The 24573-nt window shown below is 44.2% G+C and overlaps 1 protein-coding gene across 2 annotated transcripts in view; it reads right to left on the bottom strand.

Annotated features, from left to right (window-relative positions):
- Nucleotides 1–24573, bottom strand: part of SLC22A3 (solute carrier family 22 member 3) — a 94553-nt gene that overhangs the window by 44425 nt on the left and 25555 nt on the right. Inside the window, exons 2-5 of one of the 2 annotated variants that reach the window (XM_058735833.1) lie at nucleotides 5850–5953; nucleotides 3312–3466; nucleotides 1417–1585; nucleotides 421–538 (exon numbers count right to left, since the gene is read on the bottom strand). In XM_058735833.1, the coding sequence (XP_058591816.1) occupies nucleotides 421–538; nucleotides 1417–1585; nucleotides 3312–3466; nucleotides 5850–5953 (546 nt within the window). The remainder of the gene's footprint in view (nucleotides 1–420; nucleotides 539–1416; nucleotides 1586–3311; nucleotides 3467–5849; nucleotides 5954–24573) is intronic. The other variant, XM_058735834.1, reaches the window with a different exon arrangement.

Genomic DNA, 24573 nt, shown 5'->3' with positions numbered 1-24573 from the left:
AGGTTGAAAACTACATTCTTGCTTAAGTTCTGATTCGAAGAAACAGTATTTCCAAGACTAAATTTAAAGACAAATCTTTAGACTACACTGAATGTCAAGAAAAGATCTCTAGTTTGTGCAATTAAGATGAATGAATGATTTCATAGTACGGGGCCTACGGTAGGTAAAGTTTAATAATGTAAGTGACAAGGTGCAACTACGAAAATACGGACTCAGTGGCCAGTTGGGCTCAACCTTAACGCTGTCACAGCTTCCAAGTGTGTCTTCTCTAATGCACCTTGTGATTCTCCCCAAGGCGGGGGTTTTTTTTTTTCCTTTTTTAAAGCCAAACTAAAAATGATTTAGTCAGATGTTCTGATAATGAGACAAATTAATTCACTCACTTGAAAAATATTTGTTACCAGTAATAAACGAAATTACCTCTGAGTAATTTGGTGAGAGATACTTCCCATTGCATTTGGCAATGTTCCTCAGAATTTTTAATGCTTTATCTCCTTTCTTCCGAGTAATCAGCCAGCGAGGAGATTCAGGAACCACCCTGGCAAGAAGACTTTGTTGAGTTACGTCTAGGAATTTCAAAACCCTAACAGTTAATTAACAACCTCACTTTCCCTCTTAAAATAGAGCTTGCAATTAGATAGAACTTTCGGAGATTCTGAGAGTTCAGGACATGCTCTTTGAAACATAGATTATCTTGGAAGGCTTATAATGGAGGGAAAAAATGCTCACTTGATAATTGAATCATTGGTCATGATAAAAACAATCAATATTACACTGTTCTTGTAAGACCGGGCTAACCTAGAATACAGTGTCCTAAATTACACACATGAAAAGAACTGAAATTACACACGTGAAAAGAATTCAATGGGCACTTAGGCATGTATGTAAACTGATTTCCCCATATATTAAAATTAAATTAGAGAAATGATCAAAATGTATTCGCTTCAGTAAGAGTCAAATGTATACACCTGTAGCTTTCTGGTAACTTAATTTTCTGATGCTCTCAACATTTTCTTATTCCTGAGAGGATTCCTGAACAATATTAATTTGCATAATAGAACACACAGGGAAGCAAAGCGATTTCGTTGCATTTAATTTGCATGTTGAAATATCGGCAGGTAGGGTTTGTTACCTTACAGTGTTCGTGAAAATATTACAAAATAACAAAACATAACTAATACTCTGGAGTTTTGTGTTTTGGTACTTTATTAATCTATTTTAATGAGAACTATTAGTCACTTAATGACCACTCTCTATAAATTCTCAAACACTCTAGAAATTCTCAAAGCCCACGGCTACTCTGGAGATGTCAGAAAATCTCCTTAATTGCTTTCATTTTCCTGTTGGTTTAGAAAGTGCAGATTCTACATTTCTGTGGAATAAGAATAAATTCAATAATGACCAGAACCACTTTACCAGTAATAAAGGAGGAAGAGAAAGCTGGGCAGCGTTATGGCTAGCTGGATCCCTTGCCAACTGGGGATAAAGTAGGCAATTCCAGGGAGAATTATGATTCCAAGGGTGAAGAACATTTGGACTACTATCCCCACAATTCTCCTTTGCTTTGAACCTACTATTTCTGTTACTGAAGGAAAACAAACACAGAGGTTAGGGAAGCTCGAGTTGAGCTCCAAAATAAACACACAGAGACATTACATCTGTCATATCCATCGGCATTGTTAGAACACCACAGAATTCTCTCTTTCTTTTTTAATTTTTTAAAGTTTATTTATTTATGAGAGATAGAGACAGCATGAGTGGGGGAGGGGCAGAGAGAAGAGGGAGACACAGAATCCCAAGCAGGCTCCAGGCTCCGAGCTGTCAGCACAGAGCCCGACGTGGGGCTCCAACTCACAAACTGTGAGATCGTGACTGGAGTCGGACGCTTAACCGACTGAGCCACCCAGGTGCCCCAACACCACAACATTCTTAAGGACACTAAAACTTCCATGCCTGCTGGGGCTGGGTTTTCTGCTCACCCTCTTCTCTGCCAGTTACTGGCAGGCACTGGCCACACTCATCTTACACACACAGCCCAGCACTCTTCTCGTTATACAAAAAAATGTATCTGTTGATTTTAGGAAAGCTTAAATGATGACTATTGTATCAATACAGAAGCAAAACAAACTGGCTAGATTTCTATCACGGTATCTCTAAAGGGGTGCATATTATAGTCTCCTTAGGAGATTCTTTATGAGCATTAGACTCTACAAATGATTTTTTCAAGATCACAAGATAGTTTCTATTACATCATGGTCCTCTCCACAGTGCCAGACTTTACATGTAGGTGCTATCTCTTTAAAAGTCACATGGGGAATTTTATTGCTGGCATCCTTCTCCACCCAAACGAATCCATTTCTATCTGTCATTAATTCTATTCCGATCATCTTGGGATTACGCTACTTGGTTGTGCCCTAAGATCGCAGCTTTGAAAATTCACCTACACTTAGATCTCCTTAGAAATGCTTCATAGGCCAAAGTTACCCCTTCTGTCCCAGCCAGCGACAGGCAACTTCACGACACTCTCTCTCCTTCCCGGCCCATACAAAGACCTTCAGAGGGTCCTTAAGGTGGGCACTGCTTGGGGAAGGATTGTCTAGCAGTAATGGAAGGGACTAGAAGCCTACAGATCCAGAGCAATACTGTAAAAGAAGCTTTTGCCTCTCCCTGGTCACGAATCCACCGTGACCCTTAGAGGAGGTGACTGGTCTGGACATCACTGGCAACAGAGCCCAAGTAGCATCCAGGACTTTTCTCAGTAAAAGGAGCAAACAGCAAAGGGAAGTTTTTCTTTCTAGAAAGGTCAAACTTTCTGGTTACGGAAGTAACAAAGGTTCACAAATGAGCGTCTCATTTTGAGGTCCTATCTCCTTCACAGTTAAAAAGCTCTCCGCTTGTACACAAGGAATAGAATTAAGAAATATTTGAGGACACAGGAGTGTCGTCTCAAACTATATCCCAGAAATGCACAGAGAATGCTTTAAAAAGGTTTCAAAGAATTGCTGAAATTTTTCATAAACGTCAATCTCCCAGAAGGCAAACAATAACTTGTGATAACAGTACAGCAGTTATCTGCAAGAGTGTGGTTCACCCCCGTATTTTGTGATATTCCGTATGTGGCCAGGACCTAAAAATGAGAAGTTCATTTTGCCAGAGTCAGAGTCTCACCACGGCGACCTTCCTATTTGCAGAGATCATTCGTGTGGCAGCCGCGAAGCCTCATCATGTGAGCCCGAGGAGGCTCAGCGGCCGGCACCGCCCAGACACCTGACCCTGGCGTCAAAGAGACACGGAGCGCAGCAGTGTCTTACCGATCACGTAGCAGGTCATCCACGTGCCCTTTCCAAACACACCTTGTAGGAAGCGGAAGGTCACAAACACGGGGAAATTTGGTGCGAACGCCACCACAACACCGGTGACGCCAACACCGAAGCAGGATATTAGGTAAATGACTATCCTGCCGTACCTTTTTGAGAAAGAGAGAGGAAGAAGTCACCTTTGGCATTTTCTCCGACACAGTGAAAAGCACTATCGGTAAGTGTTGTTAGAAGAGGCTTCAGGACAGAAATTTTGTTTTCGACGCTGCGTTATTACCACCGTGTACAGGATGGCTGAAAATTCTGCGTTTCGTTTTGCAGCAAAACCAGGCAAGTAAGGACATGTGTTCCTGAAATGGCATTGCAAAACGCAAGGCACAGAATGCATTTTTGGGGGGATTGCAGTTTCCAAAAAGATGACCCTCTCTGTCACATACGGTCGCCCCGGTGGCCCAGCTTTGATACTTTTCTAGCATTTTTGTGGGTGGAGTTGGAAGGAGAAAGGGAGAAAGCCCCAGGAGCGGGCTTCAGTCGTGGCTCACTCATCCACCAACCATGCGACCTTGGGTCCGTTTCTTAAGGGAACCAAGATTCAGATTTTGTTTGTTTGCTTGTTTCTCCCCTCCCTTTCTACAGTGAAGTTGTACAGGCTCAAATGCGATGCTGATGTGAAAGCTGCTTACAAACTCTAAAGTTCACGACCAGGGCGAGCTGTTCTTAAGTTTCGCATTTTAGTCTCACCGTTTACGTAGCTGTTACTAAAGGCGTAGGCAAAGGGCACAGGTTACCGTCGTGGGCAATACTCTGGGATTCTGATGCTAAACGGTTCAGTACAACTGTGCCAGATTACTGGCTGGTGAAAGTCTGTCGTCAATGACCTTTATGAGACTTGATTCAAAAACATTCTCCCATAGAAATTCCCACCAAATTCACTCATGCAGTGTCCTGCTTCGGTCAGCGGAGCAGAGACGGATGTAGTTCTCATTTATTCCGGTTTTAAAATTCACCGTCTGTCCTTCCTACACTGTCCTCTGGTAGATTTGGGGCCTATTAAATTGTTTCTGGTCCTTTCCTTCAACGATATAGAAGCAGAGAAGGAGCCGACAGACGGTTGGCCCTGTGGTGAGGCAGAATCATTCATGGGTCTGTCTTCTTCTTCAAAGCACGGAATCATCAATGAGGACAGGTGTGCAGGCCCCTGCTGGAACATAGGTAGGAAAAGCCCCCCTCCTTTAGTTGAGTTCTTTTGTTTGGGGATTATGTTTATTGACTGTGAGAGAAGAACATGAAGAAGCAGCAAAACCTAATGTTTAAATCAGGAAGAGTAACAACTAAAATGAAGAAACACGTGTTGAAAACACATCACTCAATTCGAAGCCATAGCAGCTAGGAGAGAAAGTGATGTGTGGGGAGATTAAGAAAAGGAAGATGAATGGGAAGGGCTATAAGAGGAAACCATAGAAAAAAACACGGATAAAAGACGGGGAAAGAGCATCAGACACAAGGATTAAGGAGAAACTCACATGCAGAAGACGGGGGCAGGGGGCCGCAGGAGGAAAACAAGAGACAGACGAGGGAGCAGAAAAAGAAAACAAAGGTTATACTTTGAAGGCCTGATCCGGCCAAATTCAGATTGTCAACTGGCTAAAGCATTTGGGGCATTTTATTGTCTCCAATTAGCTAATTAATTGCTGTGGGCAGTTCTCCAAGAAGTACCCTTAAGCACTGTGCACTGTGTGCTGGGTCACAGGGACCCATCAAGGCTGGGCTTAGAGTGACCAGAGCGATATCCAGCCAGACACAGTCAATGGCCAAAGCTTTCCTACCCCTGTCCTAAGGGGTATAGAAGGAATTATTAAATTACTGCATGTATTTTCATAGTTAGAATTGGGATAAAGCAATAGTTAGGCATGGATACAATAACCAACATCAATAATGTCCGAAACAGGAATGTTTGAATAGAAAAATTACTATGTTCAGTATACACACTCACCATGTCTGCCATTAATCTATATCTTTATGAATGTTAAATAATAGATAAAATTCTCTTAAAGGTCTTTGGAAAAACTGTTTTTTTTTTCTTGCAGAGTTTTTAACTTGTAGAATAAAATACAAGGATTTCTTTTAAAAAATATAACCGAAACATATTGGGAAGGGGCCGACTCTATGACTAAATTAATCCAGACCACAACCAGTGAGTTATGGAAGCACAGGGAATCAACTCTGTCCGCAGTGTCCAGCCAGCTATCCGTCTGTCCCATGATGAAGTTACTGCCTTGCCGGTGTGTGTTTCCACTAAGATGCTTTCAGATCCACGGGGAGCGGTCCCATCCATTTGTACAGTTCAAGGAGTAAGGAGACGTAGTTCAACAAGGAGAGAATTAGTCTAACCAAACAAGTGTGAATGTCACAGGTAGAGAAAATAAGATTTTCCCCCCCAAGTTTAACAAAAATTGTTTCCTAATGTTAACATAAAATATTTTCATCCCCACACTTATGCATCATGTCAATGGCTGTCATATTCGTGCCTACCTGTCCGCCGCATAACCCAAGGTGAAGGCTCCGGCCAGGAAGCCCAGGTTTAGGACGGCTTGTGTGAGGTCCAGCATCCAAGCATTGACACACACGAGGTCAAACTGGGAAAACAAAGGAAATGCATGGGAGTCATGTGACCATGCTTATCCTCAAGACATCTGGTCTTCTGTCTAGATTTGTGATCGTTAAACATTTTTGCCCACTCGTTACATTTTTAAACGTTTCACATGCATATTTTTATATTGATACGTAAGGGTTTTTTGTTTTGTTTTGTTTTTGTTTTTTGGTCAGTTTCAATAACTGGCAAAGATGTCCCCACTGTCTCCAACAGTCTAAATACTGAAGCCACCGGACACCTACCATCACCCAGTAAAAACCAGTTCCTCAGTGGTCTCAATCTGAAGTCGATCTTTTTTTCTCTTTGAATTCTTGTTTTCGTTCCCACATACCTACACCCTCGTATTATAAGCAGAACATATTTTATTGTGTTTTGTGTCAGTGCGTATTGCATCAGCCGTGAGGTACACAGATACTTTTGTGTGTAAAAACTATATGTATGAGTTGACATTTAATTACAAATTTTTCCCTGTGACAACGTCTCGAAATATTTTCATCCTTTCTGATGGGGTTATAATTACAGTTACTAGACTGCAACAGATGCAAATAGAAAATGTAGGAATCTTGAAAAAGAATTACTGCACAGGGGTAACATTTTGTTGGAAATGCGGCTCTCTGTTTCTAGAAGAATGTTAAGAAAGCCTGGGGTTTTCCAGCCAGTTCATGTCATCTGTGGAAGAAGACTGTTTATTACTAGAGTCAGTTATGGCTAAACATCAATTCTGCTCCATTTTTCATTTTTATAAATACACATGCCAGGAAAACATATGTGTATAAATAAATTATTGAGAACTGAGAGAGTTTTGTTACAGCAATGTTACTCAATTCTTCTGTCTCCCTCTCAGCTACGTGCCAAGACTCACAGAGCAATCTATCATCAAAATTAGTTTTACTTGCCTATTAACCAACATGCCCTTTTCAGTCCTACGCTCTTGCTGCAAGGAAAGAAAAGGAGACCACCACACTTACAAAAGTTGTTGAATCAAATCATTAGGCTCAGTTACTTTCTCTCCTCATGATCTTCTTCATACCAAAACCAATAGCCTAAACTGTCCCACTATTTCATTCCCCACAGTTTCTAAAATATGAAATTTATTGTCAGATTGGTTTCCATACAACACCCAGCGCACATCCCAACAGGTGCCCTCCTCAATGCCCATCAGCCACTTTCTTCTCCCTCCCACCCCCCATCAACCCTCAGTTTATTCTCACTTTTTAAGAGTCTCTTATGGTTTGCCTCCCTCCCTCTCTAACTTTCCCCCCCCTTCCCCTCCCCCATGATCTTCTGTTAAGTTTCTCAGGATCCACATAAGAGTGAAAACATAAGGTATCTGTCTTTCTCTGTATGACTTATTTCACTTAGGATAACACTCTCCAGTTCCATTCACGTGGCTACAAAAGGCCACATTTCATTCTTTCTCTGCCAAGTAGTATTCCATTGTATATATAAACCACAACTTCTTTATCCATTTATCAGTCGATGGACATTTAGGCTCTTTCCATAATTTGGCTATTGTTGAGAGTGCCGCTATAAACATTGGTGGGAATGCAAACTGGTGCAGCCACTCTGGAAAACAGTGTGGAGGTTCCTCAAAAAATTAAAAATTGATCTACCCTATGTCCCCACAGGTTTTAAAACATCAAGTCAGTGCATCATAGCGAGACGGGAGAGAGGTAGGGTTCCTTTAGCCAAGTGGGAGAAGGACCTTTAGGAAAAAGGACCCGCGTCCTCATCGCATGCATACTCTCAGGCAGATCCGTTCTGGACCTACATGAGCCGAGGCTCTGACAGTGGAGTCCCTTCAACGTATCCAGACCCTCCACCCTGTGAACGAATGGCTTTGCATACCTCCAAATGGCTTGCCCACCCCAGCTTGAGGATCGCTCATAAATACACATTCATAAGCAAACTGTCACATTTATTTACGGAACCCAACTTCTTGTCTTGGTTCCACAGCTAATGACCTGTCACTTAACACAGCTGGGGAGAAAATGGGAGCATTGGTAGCTGGCCCATGTCACAGAGTTGCTGAGAAGATTTACGGAGATTAAAAAGTAAAAAGATTTCCATATATGCAGAGGAGAGTAATTTTGGTAACTTAAAGGGAGTTTTTTTTTTTAATTAATTAATTTTTTTTTTAATTTTTTTTTTCTTTTTAACGTTTATTTATTTTTGAGACAGAGAGAGACAGAGCATGAACGGGGGAGGGTCAGAGAGAGGGAGACACAGAATCCGAAACAGGCTCCGGGCTCCGAGCCGGCAGCCCAGAGCCCGACGCGGGGCTCGAACTCACGGACCGCGAGATCGTGACCCGAGCCGAAGTCGGCCGCTCGACCGACCGAGCCACCCAGGCGCCCCTTAAAGTGAGTTTTATCATCCATTCATTCAGGTACTAGTTTCTCAAGGCATGGCAGTTTGACTATAAGTAAACTTGCAGACGATTAAAATTAACTGCAATAATTTCCCACTGGAATTAACCATGCAGAGAATGCAGCTAGAGGACAGCAGCATGCAGAAGAACGAAAACGGACCACTTTCTTACACAACACACGGAAATAAATTCACAACGGATGAAAGACCTAAACGTGATATTTGAAGCCCTAAAAATCCTAGAAGAGAGTACAGGCAGTAATTTCTCTGATGTTGGCTGTAGCAACATTTTTGTAGATAGGTCTCCTGGGGCAAGGGAAACAAAAGGAAAAATAAACTATTGGGACTTCACCAAAATAAAAATTTCTGCACAGTGAAGGAAACAATCAACAAAACTATAAGACAACCTACTGAACGGGAGAAGGTATTTGCAAATGGCATATCCGATAAAGGGCAGTATCCAAAATATATAAAGAACTGATACAACTCAATACCCAAAAAACAAATAATCCAACTAAAAATTGGCAGAAGACATGAACAGACATTTCCCCAAGGAAGACACAACAGATGGCCAACAGACACACGAAAGGATGCTCAACATCACTCATCATCAGGGAAATGCAAATCAAAACTACAATGAGATATCGCCTCACACCGGTCAGGAGGGCTAAAATCAAAACCACAAGAAACAAGTGTTGGCGAGGATGTGGAGAAAAAGGAACCCTCTTACGCTTTTGATGGGAATGCAAACTGGTGCGGCCACTGTGGAAAACAGTATGGAGGTTCCTCAACAAGTTAAAAATAGAACTACCCTATGATGCAGTAGTCGCACTACTGGGTATCTACCTCCCAAATACAAAAACATAATTCAAAGGGATACACGCAACCCTATGTTTTGCAGCATTATTTACAACAGGTAAACAATGGAAGCAGTCCAAGTGTCCACGTATAGATGAATGGATGAGGAAGATGTAGTGTATATATACAATGGAATATTATTCGGCCACAAAAAAGGAAATATTTTCATGGGCAACAACACGGAGGGAGCTAGAGTGTATAATGCTAAGTGAAATCAGTCAGAGAAAGACGAATCCCATATGATTTCACGCATGTGGAATTTAGGAAACGGGACAGAGCGAGAGAGAGAGAGGGAGAGAGAGAAACCAAGAAGCAGACTCTTACCTATAGAGGACAACCTGATGGTACCAGAGGAGAGGTGGGTGGGGGAATGAGTGAAGTAAGGGACGGGGATTAAGGAGTGCACGAGTCATGATGAGCACTGAGAGATGCATGGAATTGTTGAATCATTATACTGTACACCTGAAACTAATATAACACTGTATATTAATGACACGGGAATTAAAATAAAAACTTAAGGGGCCCCTGGGTGGCTCGGTTGGTTAAGCGTCCAACTTCCGCTCAGGTCATGATCTCCCGGTCTGTGAGCTCGAGCCCACAAGGGGCTCTGCGGACAACCTGAAGCCCCGCTTCAGATCCTCCCCCTCTGCCCCTCCTCTGCTCGGTGTGTGCAGGTGTGCACACGCTCTCTCTCAAAAATAAAAGGAACGTTTTAAACAATCTGTTTAATTAAAAAATAAAAATAAAAACAAAGAAAAGAATGCAAAAAGGAAAAAAGCATATCAAACAGGCAACTTAGCTGCCAGAGAAAACACTGTGCTTCAGGAAAAGTAGCAACCAATGTCAAATATAAGTTCCCCGAGAGTGGAAGTCACCTCCTCCAGCTGTGCTGCAGGTACCGGGATTAGCTGGGGGCGCAGGCAAGCTCTGCACAGATGACACGGCAAGGCCCAGCAAGAGCTATCCTTCCAACGAATTCGCGCAGCTGCTTTTGAATTGCACGAACTAAAATGCTCCCCAAGTATTCTTTAAATCCATGAAAGATTCTCCAATAGAAAACTGATGATCTTTTTCACCCTCCCGTAAGAGAAACTATCAAAAAGTGTTTTTTCATATTTCGTATTAAAATATTTTTCCTTAGGGGCCCCTGGGTGGCTCAGTCGGTTAAGCGGCCGACTTCGGCTCAGGTCACGATCTCGCGGTCCGTGAGTTCAAGCCCCGCGTCGGGCTCTGTGCTGACAGCTCGGAGCCTGGAGCCTTTTTCAGATTCTGTGTCTCCCTCTCTCTGACCCTCCCCCGTTCATGCTCTGTCTCAAAAATAAATAAACATTAAAAAAAATTAAAAAAAAATATTTTTCCTTAAAATTTTTTTTAATGTTTATTTTTTTTTTGAGAGAGACAGAGAGAGAGGGAAACAGAATCTGAAGGAGGCTCCAGGCTCTGAGCTGTCAGCACAGAGCCCCATGTGGGGCTCAAACCCACAAACCGTGAGATCATGACCTGAGCCAAAATCGGAGGCTTAACCGACTGAGTCACCCAAGCACCCCAAAACAAATGTTCTTCATACTTTAATTGAAAATAAATGTCTACGTGGTTTAAGTTCTGTGATGACATTTTCTAAAGGACTGTGATGCATCTGGGCTACGTGTTGCCTGCTCTTTGTGCTTTAGTCTGCATCCCAGGGGCTGGAGGTGTGAAAACTTCATTTTCCCAGAATACCTTGCCAGCAAGGCTCCGAGTTCTGGTCCCGCCAGTGGGGGAAGGGGGAGGTAAGTGCAAGCTCAGAAGGCTGGAAGCAGGTAGTGGGGCTTCTGCTTCTGGATATGGCAGCAGCTCCAGCTCGAACCGTGGCAGTGACAACAGTGGTTGGTGGCTGAAGTCAGCCAGCATTTCTAACCATGCCCTGTCCACGTCGGAGCAAAGGGGCACTGGGCCCACGGGCACTGTGAGCACTGTAATGCCCCACACAGGGCAAGGGATCTGCAGGCGCTATCCTTCCTGATCTCTCCCGTCTGTGCTTTTCTAGCCCTTCCAAAGCAACTCGAATCCAAATCCTTTTACTAAATCCCTTCCTGCTTGAGATACCTCACCTGGTTTCTGCTTTTATGATGGGAGCCTGCTATCTTTCAAAAGTACAAAATAGGGGCGCCTGGGTGGCGCAGTCGGTTAAGCGTCCGACATCAGCCAGGTCACGATCTCGCGGTCCGTGAGTTCGAGCCCCGCGTCAGGCTCTGGGCTGATGGCTCGGAGCCTGGAGCCTGTTTCCGATTCTGTGTCTCCCTCTCTCTCTGCCCCTCCCCCGTTCATGCTCTGTCTCTCTCTGTCCCAAAAATAAATTAAAAAACGTTGAAAAAAAAAAAAAGTACAAAATAAATTAAATCATGTACCTGTTAGGAAATGCACACAAGCACACATACACTTGTGTTTCCAGTACGGGGACCAACACAGCAGGGACACGCATTCGGGGGCTTGGTTTTGACTCTAACTCATACATTCAGGAGGCAGCCTGCCTCCTGCCTCCTGGGCCCGGCGCTTGCTAATCAGGTCTTAGCTCACACTGCCTGCTATCACAACAGCTCTGGGTCTGTGATATGTTTTCATGTTTAAAGAGAGGTCAGCAGGCACGGAAGCTGATGAGCTTCGCAGGCCACGGACTTTTTCCTAAAATAAAGTACTGAAAGTTTGTTGTAGTTCCCAGACAGACCTAAAACCTACCTCTTGTCAAATGTACCCAAGTCTGAATCAAAGACACACGTGTTTATGTCTTTCTTCTAAGGCAATTTATCAAGAGCAAATGAGACATTTCTTTTTTTTTATTTTTTGAGTCTACACAAAGACATTTAAAATTATTTTTAAATACTCATAAATCCATGTGTACCCATTCTGTTAGTTACTAATCTTCAAAATCACCTTTACACAAAGAGAATTTACTCCCCTGGGACTCAAATAACTATTCATGTAATGTTGAAAGAATCACGTTGCTTCATTTCACAGAAAGCACAACTCCAGCTTTATTAGATACTTTTGAAGGGCTTCTAGACCTAGGGATGTTTCTTAGCATTTCCTCGTTGTTACAATCCAAATAGACATTCTGTTAACTTCAGCTACAATGATAAAATGCTGGGACGAGTTACCATTCAATACCTGTTACAGTTTTGATTTCTAAGTCCCCTTTAAGACTAGAGCAACAGAATATCTCCACTATACAAAGGTCAAAGGCAACAAATTAGGTACAAATAGTGCAGGTATGCAAAAGACTTAGAAAGTCAGAGGGGGCCTGCCTGCTCCTTAAGCACAGAGAGTGGATCTGGATGGCCAGCTGCTGGCTTTTCTGCAGATGTCTCTAGAACAAACTGTCATGTAAGAGGGTCAAGGTTAGAGGCCATCACAGCATCTGACTTCAGTCACGTCCGTGAGGAAGAGTCCTCATTAGCTCTTTGTACTGTTGTGGGAGAAAGGGAAGTCTCTGATGTCAAGTGACCAGACATATGTGCCTGTGTTTCGATTTTCTGTTCTTTCTTTCTTTCTTTCTTTCTTTCTTTCTTTCTTTCTTTCTTTCTTTCTTTCTTTCTTTCTTTCTTTCTTTCTCTTTCTTTTTCTTTCTTTCTTTCTTTCTTTCTTTCTTTCTTTCTTTCTTTCTTTCCTTTCTTTCTTTCTCTCTCTCTCTCTCTCTCTCTCTCTCTCTCTCTTTCTTTCTTTCTTTTTTTACTGTTTGCATTTTCTAAGGATGAGTGCTAAATTGAGCCATTCCTAATCAACTTTTTGTTCAAAATCAGTGGCCACTAAACTCTTCATCAGTGTTAACAAAAACACCAACGTACCTTTGATTTGACATCAGGTATGGGGTGCCCCTGGCTAAAGGTAGCCCTGGCCAATTACATGTCGACCTCCACGGGCGGGTGCCATTTCTTTTTTTCTTTTTCATTCTTGAGAGAGAATATTTTATTCTTGAGAGACACAGAGAATGAGTGAGGGAGGGGCAGAGAGAGAGGGAGACAAAGAATCTGAAGCAGGCTCCAGGCTCCGAGCCTGATGCAGGTCTCAAACCCACGTACCATGAGATTGTGACCTGAGCCGAAGTCAGGTGCTTAACCCACTGAGCCACCCAGGCGCCAGGGCGGTTTCCATTTCTAATCAACACCAAGCCACCCTAACAGAGCCTAAGAATGATTAAAAACTATTGTAATCGTAAAGAGAAAAATGTGGGTTGGGCCTCCATGAGGGTGGAGGATACCATAAGTAATTCTAGTCATAATGAACATGTCTTTCACGTGATCTGCGGGCCTATATGGGCCTCTTAACATGAAACAATGAAAGCTTTTCTGGTAGGTACGAACCATCACAATGAACTAACTGCAGCTGCAAGAAACCCAGGCAGCTTCCAGGGGCGTGCTCAGCCTGCCTCTGTGAGGAGCTTAGTACCTAGGTTGGAGAGTCAAGGTCAACGTAGGTGAAGCAGCCGTGGAACAACTGAGATCAGGGCTGAGAGTGATGGGCCACGAAATGCAGGAGGGCCTCAGCGGAGGAAATGGCAGGTGGGCCCAGAGCAGTCAGTTACAGAAGAAGGTGGGATGTAACAGATCCTTCGGCAATGAGCTGGGCTTAGCAGGAAAAATGGGAGAGAAGGAGGGTACTGGAGCAGAGTGATGGCCAGCCCAGGGCAGGGGCCATGAATGCCAGTGAGGTTCAGCTCTGCCTACAGCACGTGGGGGTGCCGAGCTCAGATCCTAAGCTGGGAACCACCTGCCTCTGTCCCACCCAACAGGGCCCAGGGCGGGCCCAGGACGTGGGACAGTGAGTTTCTTTCTCAGGGAACCAGAGACATCAGGGCAATTCAGGACAGAGGGAGGAGGAAGTTCTAGAGGACAGAGGGAGAAGCTGCAAGGTCGCAAATGGAAAGGCCCAGAACAGATGTCCTGGCCCCAGGACAGAACACGATTCCGGGGAGATGAGAGCAAGACCAGGAGACGGAGGGGAACCTGCGATCTGCCACGGGTCTGGCATGAGGAGGCACCAAATTTGATTAACAGGCTAATATAAGCTGTCACCTAAGCTGTCCTCCAAGGTTAATAACAGCCGCGCTTTAAGGTACGGCTAAGCATATCGCCCTCGAGATAGAATGAGCAGGTGTTCTTTCAGTACATGGCTTTTCGTCTGGGCTTGTGAAGTAAAGAAAAAATACAAAACCGAATTTACCTCAATGGTAATAATGCCCGGTTGTCACGACTCACACTCTAATCTTAAGAGCTCAAACCGTTCTGCTTCTTTGTGGAGAAGACAGGCTGTTACTTATCTTAAAATGTTGATGATTTCTTTAAACGACTGAATGTCCACAGACAGGAGGAGGACGAGAGGCTCTGGGTGTGTGTGTGCACATCTAAGGGCAGAGGAACCGCGGGGCTGGGGTCAGCCAGCCTGGTGTCTGGTCTACCATTGCTAGGTGTGTGGCCTTTACATCTTCAACCCTCTGTGTCCCCATCTATAAAACGAGGTTAAGGACAGGACTAATGATGCCAATGAAATAAACTATGTAAAGTACTTCCCCCAATGCTTGAGACATCTTAAATGTCTGCTAAATGCTACCTCTTGCATTAGGATTAGTGATACGATGATAATGATAATAACCCATAGCATTACCAGTGGTCTTAAAATGTGCTTTCCCACACTGGCTGCCCATTAGAATTACTGGGGACAACTGGAAAAAAAATGTCTAAGGCCCCTCCAGACCAATTCAGTCAAAATCTAGTCTGGTGGGCCGCTGAGGTCGAAACCCACCGGTTCTCAGCTCTGTAAACACCTGCTGGGGGACAGTGGACTTTTGCCACTACTTCTGCATATTGTGCCGGATGGAATAGGGCCCCTCCCCAGTTTTTCCCCATCTGGAGCTTCAGAATGTGACCTTATTTGGAAGTGGGGTCTTTGCAGATGTAATTAGTTGGAATGACGTCATACTGGATCAGAGCGGGGCCCTAATCCAATGACGGGTGTCCTTATATGGAGAGAAAACAGAGACACAGACGCACGCAGGGGGAACGGCATGGGAAGGCGTAGGCAGACACTGCTCAGGATGGCCAAGCAGACCTGTGTATTCACCTACCAGGGCCGCCATGGCAGAGTAGCTCAGACGGGGGCTTAAATGGCAGAAACTTATTTTCTCGCCAATCTGGAGGCTGAAAGCGTAAGACCATGGTGTCCACAGGGCTGGTGAGGCGGCTCCTTGACTTGTAGACGGCCACCTTCTCCCCGTACCTTTGCGCCGGCCTCCTCTGTATGTCTGTGTCCTGACCGCCCCTTCTAATAAGGTCACCTGCCATTTGGATTAGAGCCCACCCTGATCGCTTCATTTCAGCTTGCTTTGCCCTTAAAGATTCTGTCTCCAAATACAGTCACAGTCTGAGGCACATATGAATTCAGCGGGGGCGGGGGGTGATGGTGGCTGTATCTCAGCCCGGAACATCTGACGTCAGATTTCAGACTTTTGGCCCCCAGAATCACGAGAGAAGAATTTTTGCTGTTTCATATAACCCACTTCGTAGTAATGTGTTATGCCTGCCCTGGGAAACCAATACACGTATCAATCAGGACATTTTCAAAGTTTTTGTATAAAATGAAGGATTAAAAAAAAAAAAAAAAAAAAGACAGCTCTTCCTTCCTGGTCCTAGCTCCTTGGGATGCATGGGTGAACTGCATAATGGATCCAGATCCGCACAGCTCCGTTTCCCTCAGTGGCCCATCTCGCTGGTGTAGGGCCCCGGAGAAAGCGTGGATCCTTCTCTCACTGGGGGGGCCAGCCACCACTGCTGCCTGGGCCGAGGGGCTCAGTGTGGAGGCCTTCTGTGTGCAGGTGGCCAAACGTGCTGGCTCCCCAGGCAGAGAGGGCTTGACATCTCAGACAGGAGAAGGAACGGAGGCCTCTTGGTTCGGACTGACCGATGGGAGGTGGGAGACGGGAAGAGGGAGGAGGGAGGAGGGAGGAGGGAGGAGGGAGGAGGGAGGGGTCCCACCCTGCCGTGGCTGCTCTGAGATGTGGGCGGTCCACGCGGCCTCAGGGGAGACACTGAAGGCCGAGCACACGCAGTGTTTGCTGCGGAGCTGTGGCCGGCCTGGGGCTCCATTCCCTTGGATTTGCCCTCCCCCCTTCGCTTCCCCCCTTCACTCCTCCCTAGCTGGGGCTGCGGCTCCTGATGGAGAGACAGTATGCAAGCTCTTGTCCCAGGCTCTGTTATTCAGGGAACCCAGGTAGAGGAATGCTTCACAAGCAGCTCATGATCCTTTCAACAAGCACTACTCTGTTTTAAATTCACGACTCTGTGTGGAGGGGTCTATTCAGAATGAAACATCCTAATAGGCGAGTTGTGAGTTCGGTGCAAATAGGGCCACGGCTCCTATTTTCCACAAGTTAAGCACCCTTAGCTGCCACCTTGATCGAGTACACTTGCATCCAGAAGGAAAGATCCATCCAAAGTCTCATCCAGGTGCAGCTATTTTAGACTTCACTCTCTGGACTCTCGCGCCTTCCCTGAGGGAGCCAATTCCAACCAGGTTCAGGAGTATATCCTCAGAGCCAGGCTTACCAGCAGGTCCTGTGGCCACACACCTGGTATTACCAGATGCGCCCCTTTCTAGAAAGGCTGGGACATGATTGAAGAACTGAGCCTCCAGCCTGGCTCCGACTATCGGGGTAAGAGCACCTTCAACACCGGGAGCAAGAATGGTCAGAAAGGAACACGTATCTGACCTGCTAGACCCACGGAATAGAAGAGCCCCTTGGCAGAATCACAGAAAAGTGCCTCGGACTCCACATGCAGGACACAGGCCAGGCTGACTTCTGGGGACTCACCCCCCACGTGCTGTGAACAGGTATGGGAACTGTCAGTCAAGGAGCTCTGTCCTCCCTCACCAAAGCCACCACATGGCCCGAGGCGGGTTGAGCTGAGGATTAAATGATGGAATCAACATTTACTTGCTCGACACTCTGTAGACACTCGATAGATGCTTGTTCACCGGCTGGTCCGGTCAGTTATTCCAAGAAAATGGTAGAAGGAGCTCAATACTGGTACAAGACTGTTTAAACAAAATGGCTCATGGCTGAAGCTCAGTGGTACAGAACCAAGTCCCGTGACTTCTTAACCAAGCGAGATTATGCGTCTACAATCTCAGATACTTCAGTAGGTCACCTGAAAATGAATGTTCCGGGAAGATGAACAAAATCACTGCACCTTGGAAAATCATTCTTTTTCTAGTATTAAGTGACCTAACACAGTGGTTCTCAAAGTGTTTGGACCAGCAGCAGCAGCAGCATCTGGGAGCTTCTGAGAAACACAAGTTCTTGGGGTCTACCATAGACCCGCTGAATCAGAAACTCTGGGGTGCGGCCCAGAAACCCGCGTCGGACCCAGTCCTGCAGGGGGTTCGGCCGCGCAGTCAAGCTTCAGAAACACGGACTGTGACATCCTGTTTACGTTAGTAAGTTTGCAACCTGGACGCTCTGATGCGTACAACTGGCCGCCTTCAGGGAAGCCAAGCTATCACCACGGGCTTCTTGAGAGAATGCGGGGGCCCTGTATCAGTTTTGCGTAGGGCCTCGGTCCTCAATTGCTATGTGACAAATTACCACAGACCTAGCAGCTTCGGTCAACACCCGCTCATTGTCCCACAGCTCTGGAGGTCAGAAATCTGGACAGGCCTGGGTGGGGGGTGGGGGGGGGAAGTTCTGAGTGGTTGTGTGGTAGGTGATCTTGTTTTCATACGTTTTTGTGTAATTTCTTAATTTTCTCTCCATTGAGTATGTATTATTTTTATGTATTTTATTAGAAAAACATAAAATTAGGGGCACCTGGGTGGCTCAGCCTGTTAAGCATCCGACTCTTGATTTCAGTTCAGGTCATAACCCTGGGGTCATGGGATGGAGTCCTGCGTTGGGCTCTGTGCTATCCGTCTGCCCCTCTCCCCGCTCATTCATGCATGCCCTCTCTCTCTCAAGAAAAAGAAAAAGAAAAGAAAACCATAAAACTACATCCACCTCCGAAAAATTGTATACTGAATATAAAGCCATATATTAGAAGGTTGGGGAAAGACTTTGGCTGAGGGAATAATGTAACCATGGCAAGGGGAAGGGGGGAGAAGGGGCCTCCAGAGTCGGGAGCAACTATCTATCAAAGGCCGGTATGGGGTCGAGTGGGGAGCTCTTCCTGACAATTATGTTTGAGATAATTCAGAAGGGAATTAGAGATGAGTGAGGGTTGGGCGGGGAGAATGTCTTCTTAAAAGTCTTTCAAGAGGGGCACCTGGCTGGCTCAGTAGGTCGAGCACGTGACTCTTGTTCTGAGTCGTGAGTTCAAGCCCTAGGGTGGGCACGGTGACTACCTAAGGGAAAAAAAAGTTTCTCAATAATATTTAGTTTCACTTGAAATGTAAGCAATAATTAAAGATGCAAAAACACAGATCAAGAATCTCTCTCAAAGTAGAGCTAAAGCCCTAATGCTTAAGGCAAGTCCCCACTCTTACCTCTGGCAAATCCAGTTCTGGGAAGTGAGTTTTCATGGCAGAATGCAGCTCTCGCTCACTGCCGTTCCTGGCTGGTCTGTAGCCTAACGCTCAGGCAGAACTGGGGTTTTGTACACAGACCCTGTGATATTATCTCTCAGGTCTCTGGGGCACTGTTTGTGTTCAAGGTTTTTCCTTTCTCTCCTTGGGACTGGGTCATCTCTACTGATCTACCTTCAAAATAACTTATGCTTCCTTCTGCCCTCTCCAATCTCCTACTGAGCCCATTTAGTGAATGTATCATCTCAGTTATTGTACCTTTCAGCTCTAGAATTTCCTTTTTTTCAAAATTGTTTCCATTTCTCTATTGAGGTTACCTACTCATTCGGTATTAAGACCATTTTTCCTTTAATTCTTTGAACATCATACAATTGCCTGAACGTACTGACAACAGCCACGTCGAAGTCTGACTACCTACTAACACCCAGGACCACTCAGAGTCAGTCTACTGGCTTCCCTTCTCCACCCCAACCACCCCTGGCATGATCGCCTTTCCTGTTGCTCTGCATGTCTTACTGGCTTGAGGTGTCAAAGGACAGGGCCTAAAGCTGGCAGATAATAGTCACTTCAGCCTCTCTTAGCCTCTCTCAATCCAGTTGTGCTTTTTTTTTTTTTTATTATTCATTTTTGAGACAGAGAGAGCGAGCAAGAGAGCACAAGTGGGGGAAGGGCAGAGAGAGAGGGAGACACAGAATCTGAACCAGTTGTGCTCTTCTAATAACTGTAGACTCTTGTTCTGGTAGAAAGTTACCTTATCTGGACTCAGACTGCCAAGTCTGACATCCCTGTGATGTATGGCAGCTAATAACAGCTCAGCCTGGTCCTCTGGTGGTCAGAAATCTCTTACTCCACGATTCCAGTATTGCACATAATGACAACAGCACTTAATTCATTTAACTGGAACTTAATTGAGTCCAGCGGAATGGAGACAATTTTTAAAATCAAAAATTATGAAGGATGTATTCTTTTCAGTAGGAGCTATCTTGTCTTTTTCGTGAAACAAAACGTTCATTTTACAATTATTTTAAAGCCTGAAAGCTCATTTTGTGTGGTCTTTAAATGTGGAAAATTCAATATTATCATGGAGGTATTACCTCATCAGAGCCACAGTATGCTAATTCCCAATTTTATCCAACTTAGTTTGTCTTAGAAAAAAAAAAAATCCAGATTCACTTTTTTTCATTTATTAACTGAGTGCATGTCCCAACCTATGTACAGCTTGGGTGACAGAAAGCCAAAGCCCTCCTGTCTAAAGATGTAAGAGACCAGAGCTTTGAACTGGCAGACCAGCTAGAAATTAAGTGAGTGAGCTTCCCCAGAAGCAAGAGAACCACAGAAAGCATGAACCTTGGAATCTGAATACACAGTTGACCCTTGAGCAATGCAGGGTTAGGGGCACCAAGTCTCTGTGCAGTTAAAAATTCATGGGTAACTTTTGAATCCCCCCAAAACTGAACTACTAACAGCCTACTGTTGATCAGACTCACTGATAACATAAACAGTCAATTAACACATATTTGGTATGTTATATGTATTACGTACTGTATTCTTACAATAAGCAAATATGTTCCCATATTCCAACTTATTATAAAACAAATTAAAAAATACTATGTAAAGCAAGTTGCTAATTTATATATATATATATATATATATATATATATATATATATAATACATAGTATATATATATATAAAATATATATTATATATATAATACATATAATACGTATATATATATATATATATATATATATATATATACATATTACAGATTCTTTGGTAAAACTCTTACATTGACCTTCTAAAATAAAATATGCATGATTTTTCACAGAAATCCATTTTTCCCCATAAAGTTTTTCAACCCCAGTTTTTTTTTAAATGTGGAATCTATCTAGATTAGCCTCAATGTTAATGAAAGTGATCACAGGTTTTTTGTGGCATTGATTTTGTAGCCCTTACATGAGAATAACCTTCTGAACTATTTGCAAGATATGAAGACATTTAAAGGACATGATCAGGGGCCACTGGGTGGTTAGGCACCTAACTCATGATTTCGGCTCAGGTCATGATCTCACAGTTTGTGAGTTCGAGCCCCGTATCGGGCTCCATACCGCCAGCACAGGGCCTGCTTGGGATTCTCTCTCTCTCCTCTCTCTCTCTCTCTGCTCCCCCCCCCCCACTTTCAAAATAATAAACTTTTTTTAAAAGTGTGACAAAAATAAAGCACATGATCAATGTATATAAAATGACTCAACATTTTGGAAACAAGGCTATCCAGGCTAGATGATAGAAAAATAAAAACAGGTAACATAGTCAGCATGTACATTTTAGATGCATTTATCTGCATATGATTTGTGAGCACAGGTCATAAATGAGATACAACTCAGAAACAATGACATGTACTGAGCACGGGTCATCGCTCTGCTTTCTTAGACTCACACTGCCGTTACACATGGGGGCTGACTTGAATTTGAAAGCTCACAATTGGCACAAAAGTAGGCCAACTATTTGATAACTGTAAGTACTAAAGGGGAAAGAACACATCAGATTTATCTTTAGAAACATTATAAGGTTCAAAACTAATCGTAACTAATAGAAGTTTGGCTGCCTTTTAGGACTCCTTGGTTTGGGAAAAGGAAAGTACCAAATTAACCTAGTACGCAGCAAGAGACTTGGGGACCTTTACTGGTATAAAAAGTTCTGTCACATCTACTTGGCATTTTGAAAACAGAACCAAGGAATATTTTGCTACTGGAAATTTTCTCAAATACAGACACAGTGATATTTGGACAGCTTCCTGGGCTGTAAGAGCCAATGGAATGTACAGAAAGGATGTCATAAGCCGTCTGATTATAGGTTGGGTGAAACGGATAGGAGAAAACAAAAGAGTAACAATAATAATAAATCCCACAATGAGCTTAACCATTCCTTTTGAGGAAAGTAAACACATAACCTTTTCTGTCCTTTAAAGAGAAAGACAGACCCCTCTTCCTCACCTCCCATGTGAGTGTGTGATTTGGATCCTGTTAACTATTGGGGCCTCTCCCAGGACACCCAGACTCCAATCCCTTTTGGAAATCTGCCATTTTGATATGTCAAAGATCTCCTGATATATATTATGTCCCTCGGATATTCCTTGCAGAGGAATTCCAGAGTGGAGAAGGAGACCCATAACATCTTACTGGATTTTAGTTTCTGTCTTCAGGATCATTGGCAACACGTTTTCTCCACTTGGAAACCACCGTTGCCAACGATTTTCATAATCTAGTCTGAACATAGCATAACACATACACCTTTTAAAGTCTGCCAAAGCCTATGTTTTCTAAGAACACACTCTTATGACATAGTCAGCCAAGGTGATGAAACAGCAGCAAGAGCGCCACATAAAAACTGACTTCTCCAGAATATGAAAAGTAACTTACAGATTTTAGACATCTGGAATCTTCCCAGTTTAATACATGTCTTTCTTAAACTTCTGAACATCATTGCATTTTGGTATGAATATCAAAAAGCTGCGTTCTAATCCTATTACCACCTTTCTGACGCTGACACACCATTCTAGAACCATCTAGGCCTTAGTTTTGTTCACACATCCAATTAGACACACTGAACCGTCTTGAAGGTCCATGCTTTCCTGTTCCAGTATTTTTCTGATTCTGTGAATGTGGAATGAGTATTAGGGCAGAAACGCCAGGTTACTCATATCCTTAAAATAACTACTATTTGATTAGGAGGGAAACAAACATACGATGAAAAGTTTCAGAGGAGAAACATAACATTCGATAAAAGCGAGAAAAGTAGAAGCTATTGTCAGTGTAAGTCAACGAATTCCCACAAGGTTAGAGCTGATTCAAACAAACGGAAATGTTTGAGCCAAATCTGAGCTTCTTAGCAGCCTCTGCGGATGGTCTCTGCCCCTTTTGTGTCTTGTGTTCGCTTCCACTTTGTTTTTTGTTCTCTTGGTGGTCTGTATGGGAAAGCAAGAATAAATGGGACTTGACAACAGATTTATTTTGATAACATTTCCAATTGCTTAGAATCAGGAAAGAGATTTGAGAAACGCGTAATCTTGGGAGAGTTTTGGCCGGGATTTGTGGTCCAAGAGCTTCAGGGAAGTCCGGGGACAATAGGATCATTGACAAATATTCCTGCTGGAGAGCACAGCTCTGAAAACGTTTCCTTGTTGTGACTGTAAAGTTGATAATCATTTGACCTGAGGTGCAGATCCAACTTTGTCATCTGTATAACTGAATAGTGTTCTCACACACACACACCCTCCCCACCCAGGAGCGTCTGTCCCTGAGCCCTGAGGATGCCCCGCACCATCCCTGCCCAGGTGTTGGGCGTGTTAGAAAAAAGGTATGAAAGGCATCCCAGCTCCCCTTCTGGGTCTGAGATGCGCTCTGACCCTGACTGCTCCCGGAAAGCCACTCTGGTGCATCATACACGGGACCCAAGACAACATTATGATTGCTTGTACAAGGCTCTCAATTGGAAATATCTCCTTAACACATGCTTAAGACCAACGGTTTTCATAATGCTTATTTGGAGTGGTCAAAACCAAAATTATAGATGGAGTTCACAAAGACCCTGTTTTCAGGGTCTTAAAGGAGGTGTCACTGAGGACGGTCCCCGAACGCACAATAACCAAGTACGCGAGCGGCCGCGAAGCGGCAAGCGGCAACAACCTGGGCAGTTTGATTGTATACATCTAGACACCCGGTGAATAGATACACAGACGAGGCCCGGCCGTGGGTAACGGGACAGGCTTCACATCTGGAATCCAGTGGCTGAAGCCGATTTCTGTTGACACCTACCATGCACCGCGTGCCAGGCCTCAGGTTAGCCGCTGGGTACACGCTGTCACTTCGAAGCCCTCCAGCAATCCAGACGTGATTATTATCATCATTTTACAGATGAGGAGGCTGAGATTAGAAGCTACTTAGCAGTTGCATAGTAGCCAGTATGTAATCAGGGGAGGCTGATTATCAACCCCTAGTACACCCCAATGCAGAGCCACACCCCAACTCCTGCAGCCTTTTACGAAGGCACGCAGTTCTTAAAATCTGCCAAAATAGACATTCTTCATTTAAGCAGGTGCCACGGATCATTCTTAAACTGCTTTTACTTGGATCGAGGCATGGTGCAGCAAATATCCAAAATTCTCTTGTTTGGGGGGTTTTCTAAAAAAAAAAAAACTCTTGTCATTTTCTTCTAAACAAATGAGCATTAATAATTACACAGATAGGGCACCTGGGTGGCTCAGTCGGTTGAGCGTCCGACTTTGGCTCAGGTCATGATCTCACGGTTCCTGAGCTCGAGCCCCACATCGGGCTCTGTGTTGACAGCTCAGAGCCCGGAGCCTGCTTCGGATTCTGTGTCTCCCTCTCTCTCTGCCCCTCCCCCGTTCATGCACGCGCACGCTCTCTCTCTCTCTCAAGAATAAACATTAAAAAAATGTAAATAATTACATAGACTTCATTAAACGGTCTCTTTTTAGTAAGTGAGCTACTGCCTTCATTTTGCCAATTGAATACTGCCTCAAGTTTTCTCTAAAATTTTCTACAACTGGTATAATACAAAAAAAAAAAAAAAAAAAAGGCATGGGTATGTACCAGTCTGGTTATTCGTTGTCCTCAAACACTGTTCCAGCCGCTTCATTTTGCTCTTAGGACCAATTGCTTGGGGGCTGGGGGGAGGGGCAAACTCTTGAGGACCAGAGTCACGCACCTTGGTCTTAAAGTCATGTTTGTTTCGAAAAGGAGAGAGGGTTCTAGAGTAGAGTGTCGCCTTGGCCGCTTACCTTTTTCTGGGCTCTGACTAAGCTAGA

This window comes from Neofelis nebulosa, chromosome 6, assembly GCF_028018385.1.
Source record: "Neofelis nebulosa isolate mNeoNeb1 chromosome 6, mNeoNeb1.pri, whole genome shotgun sequence".
Lineage (NCBI taxonomy): Eukaryota > Metazoa > Chordata > Mammalia > Carnivora > Felidae > Neofelis > Neofelis nebulosa.
The sequence above is the reverse complement of the archived record's forward strand: the minus strand, read 5'-3'. Positions and strand labels throughout refer to the sequence as shown.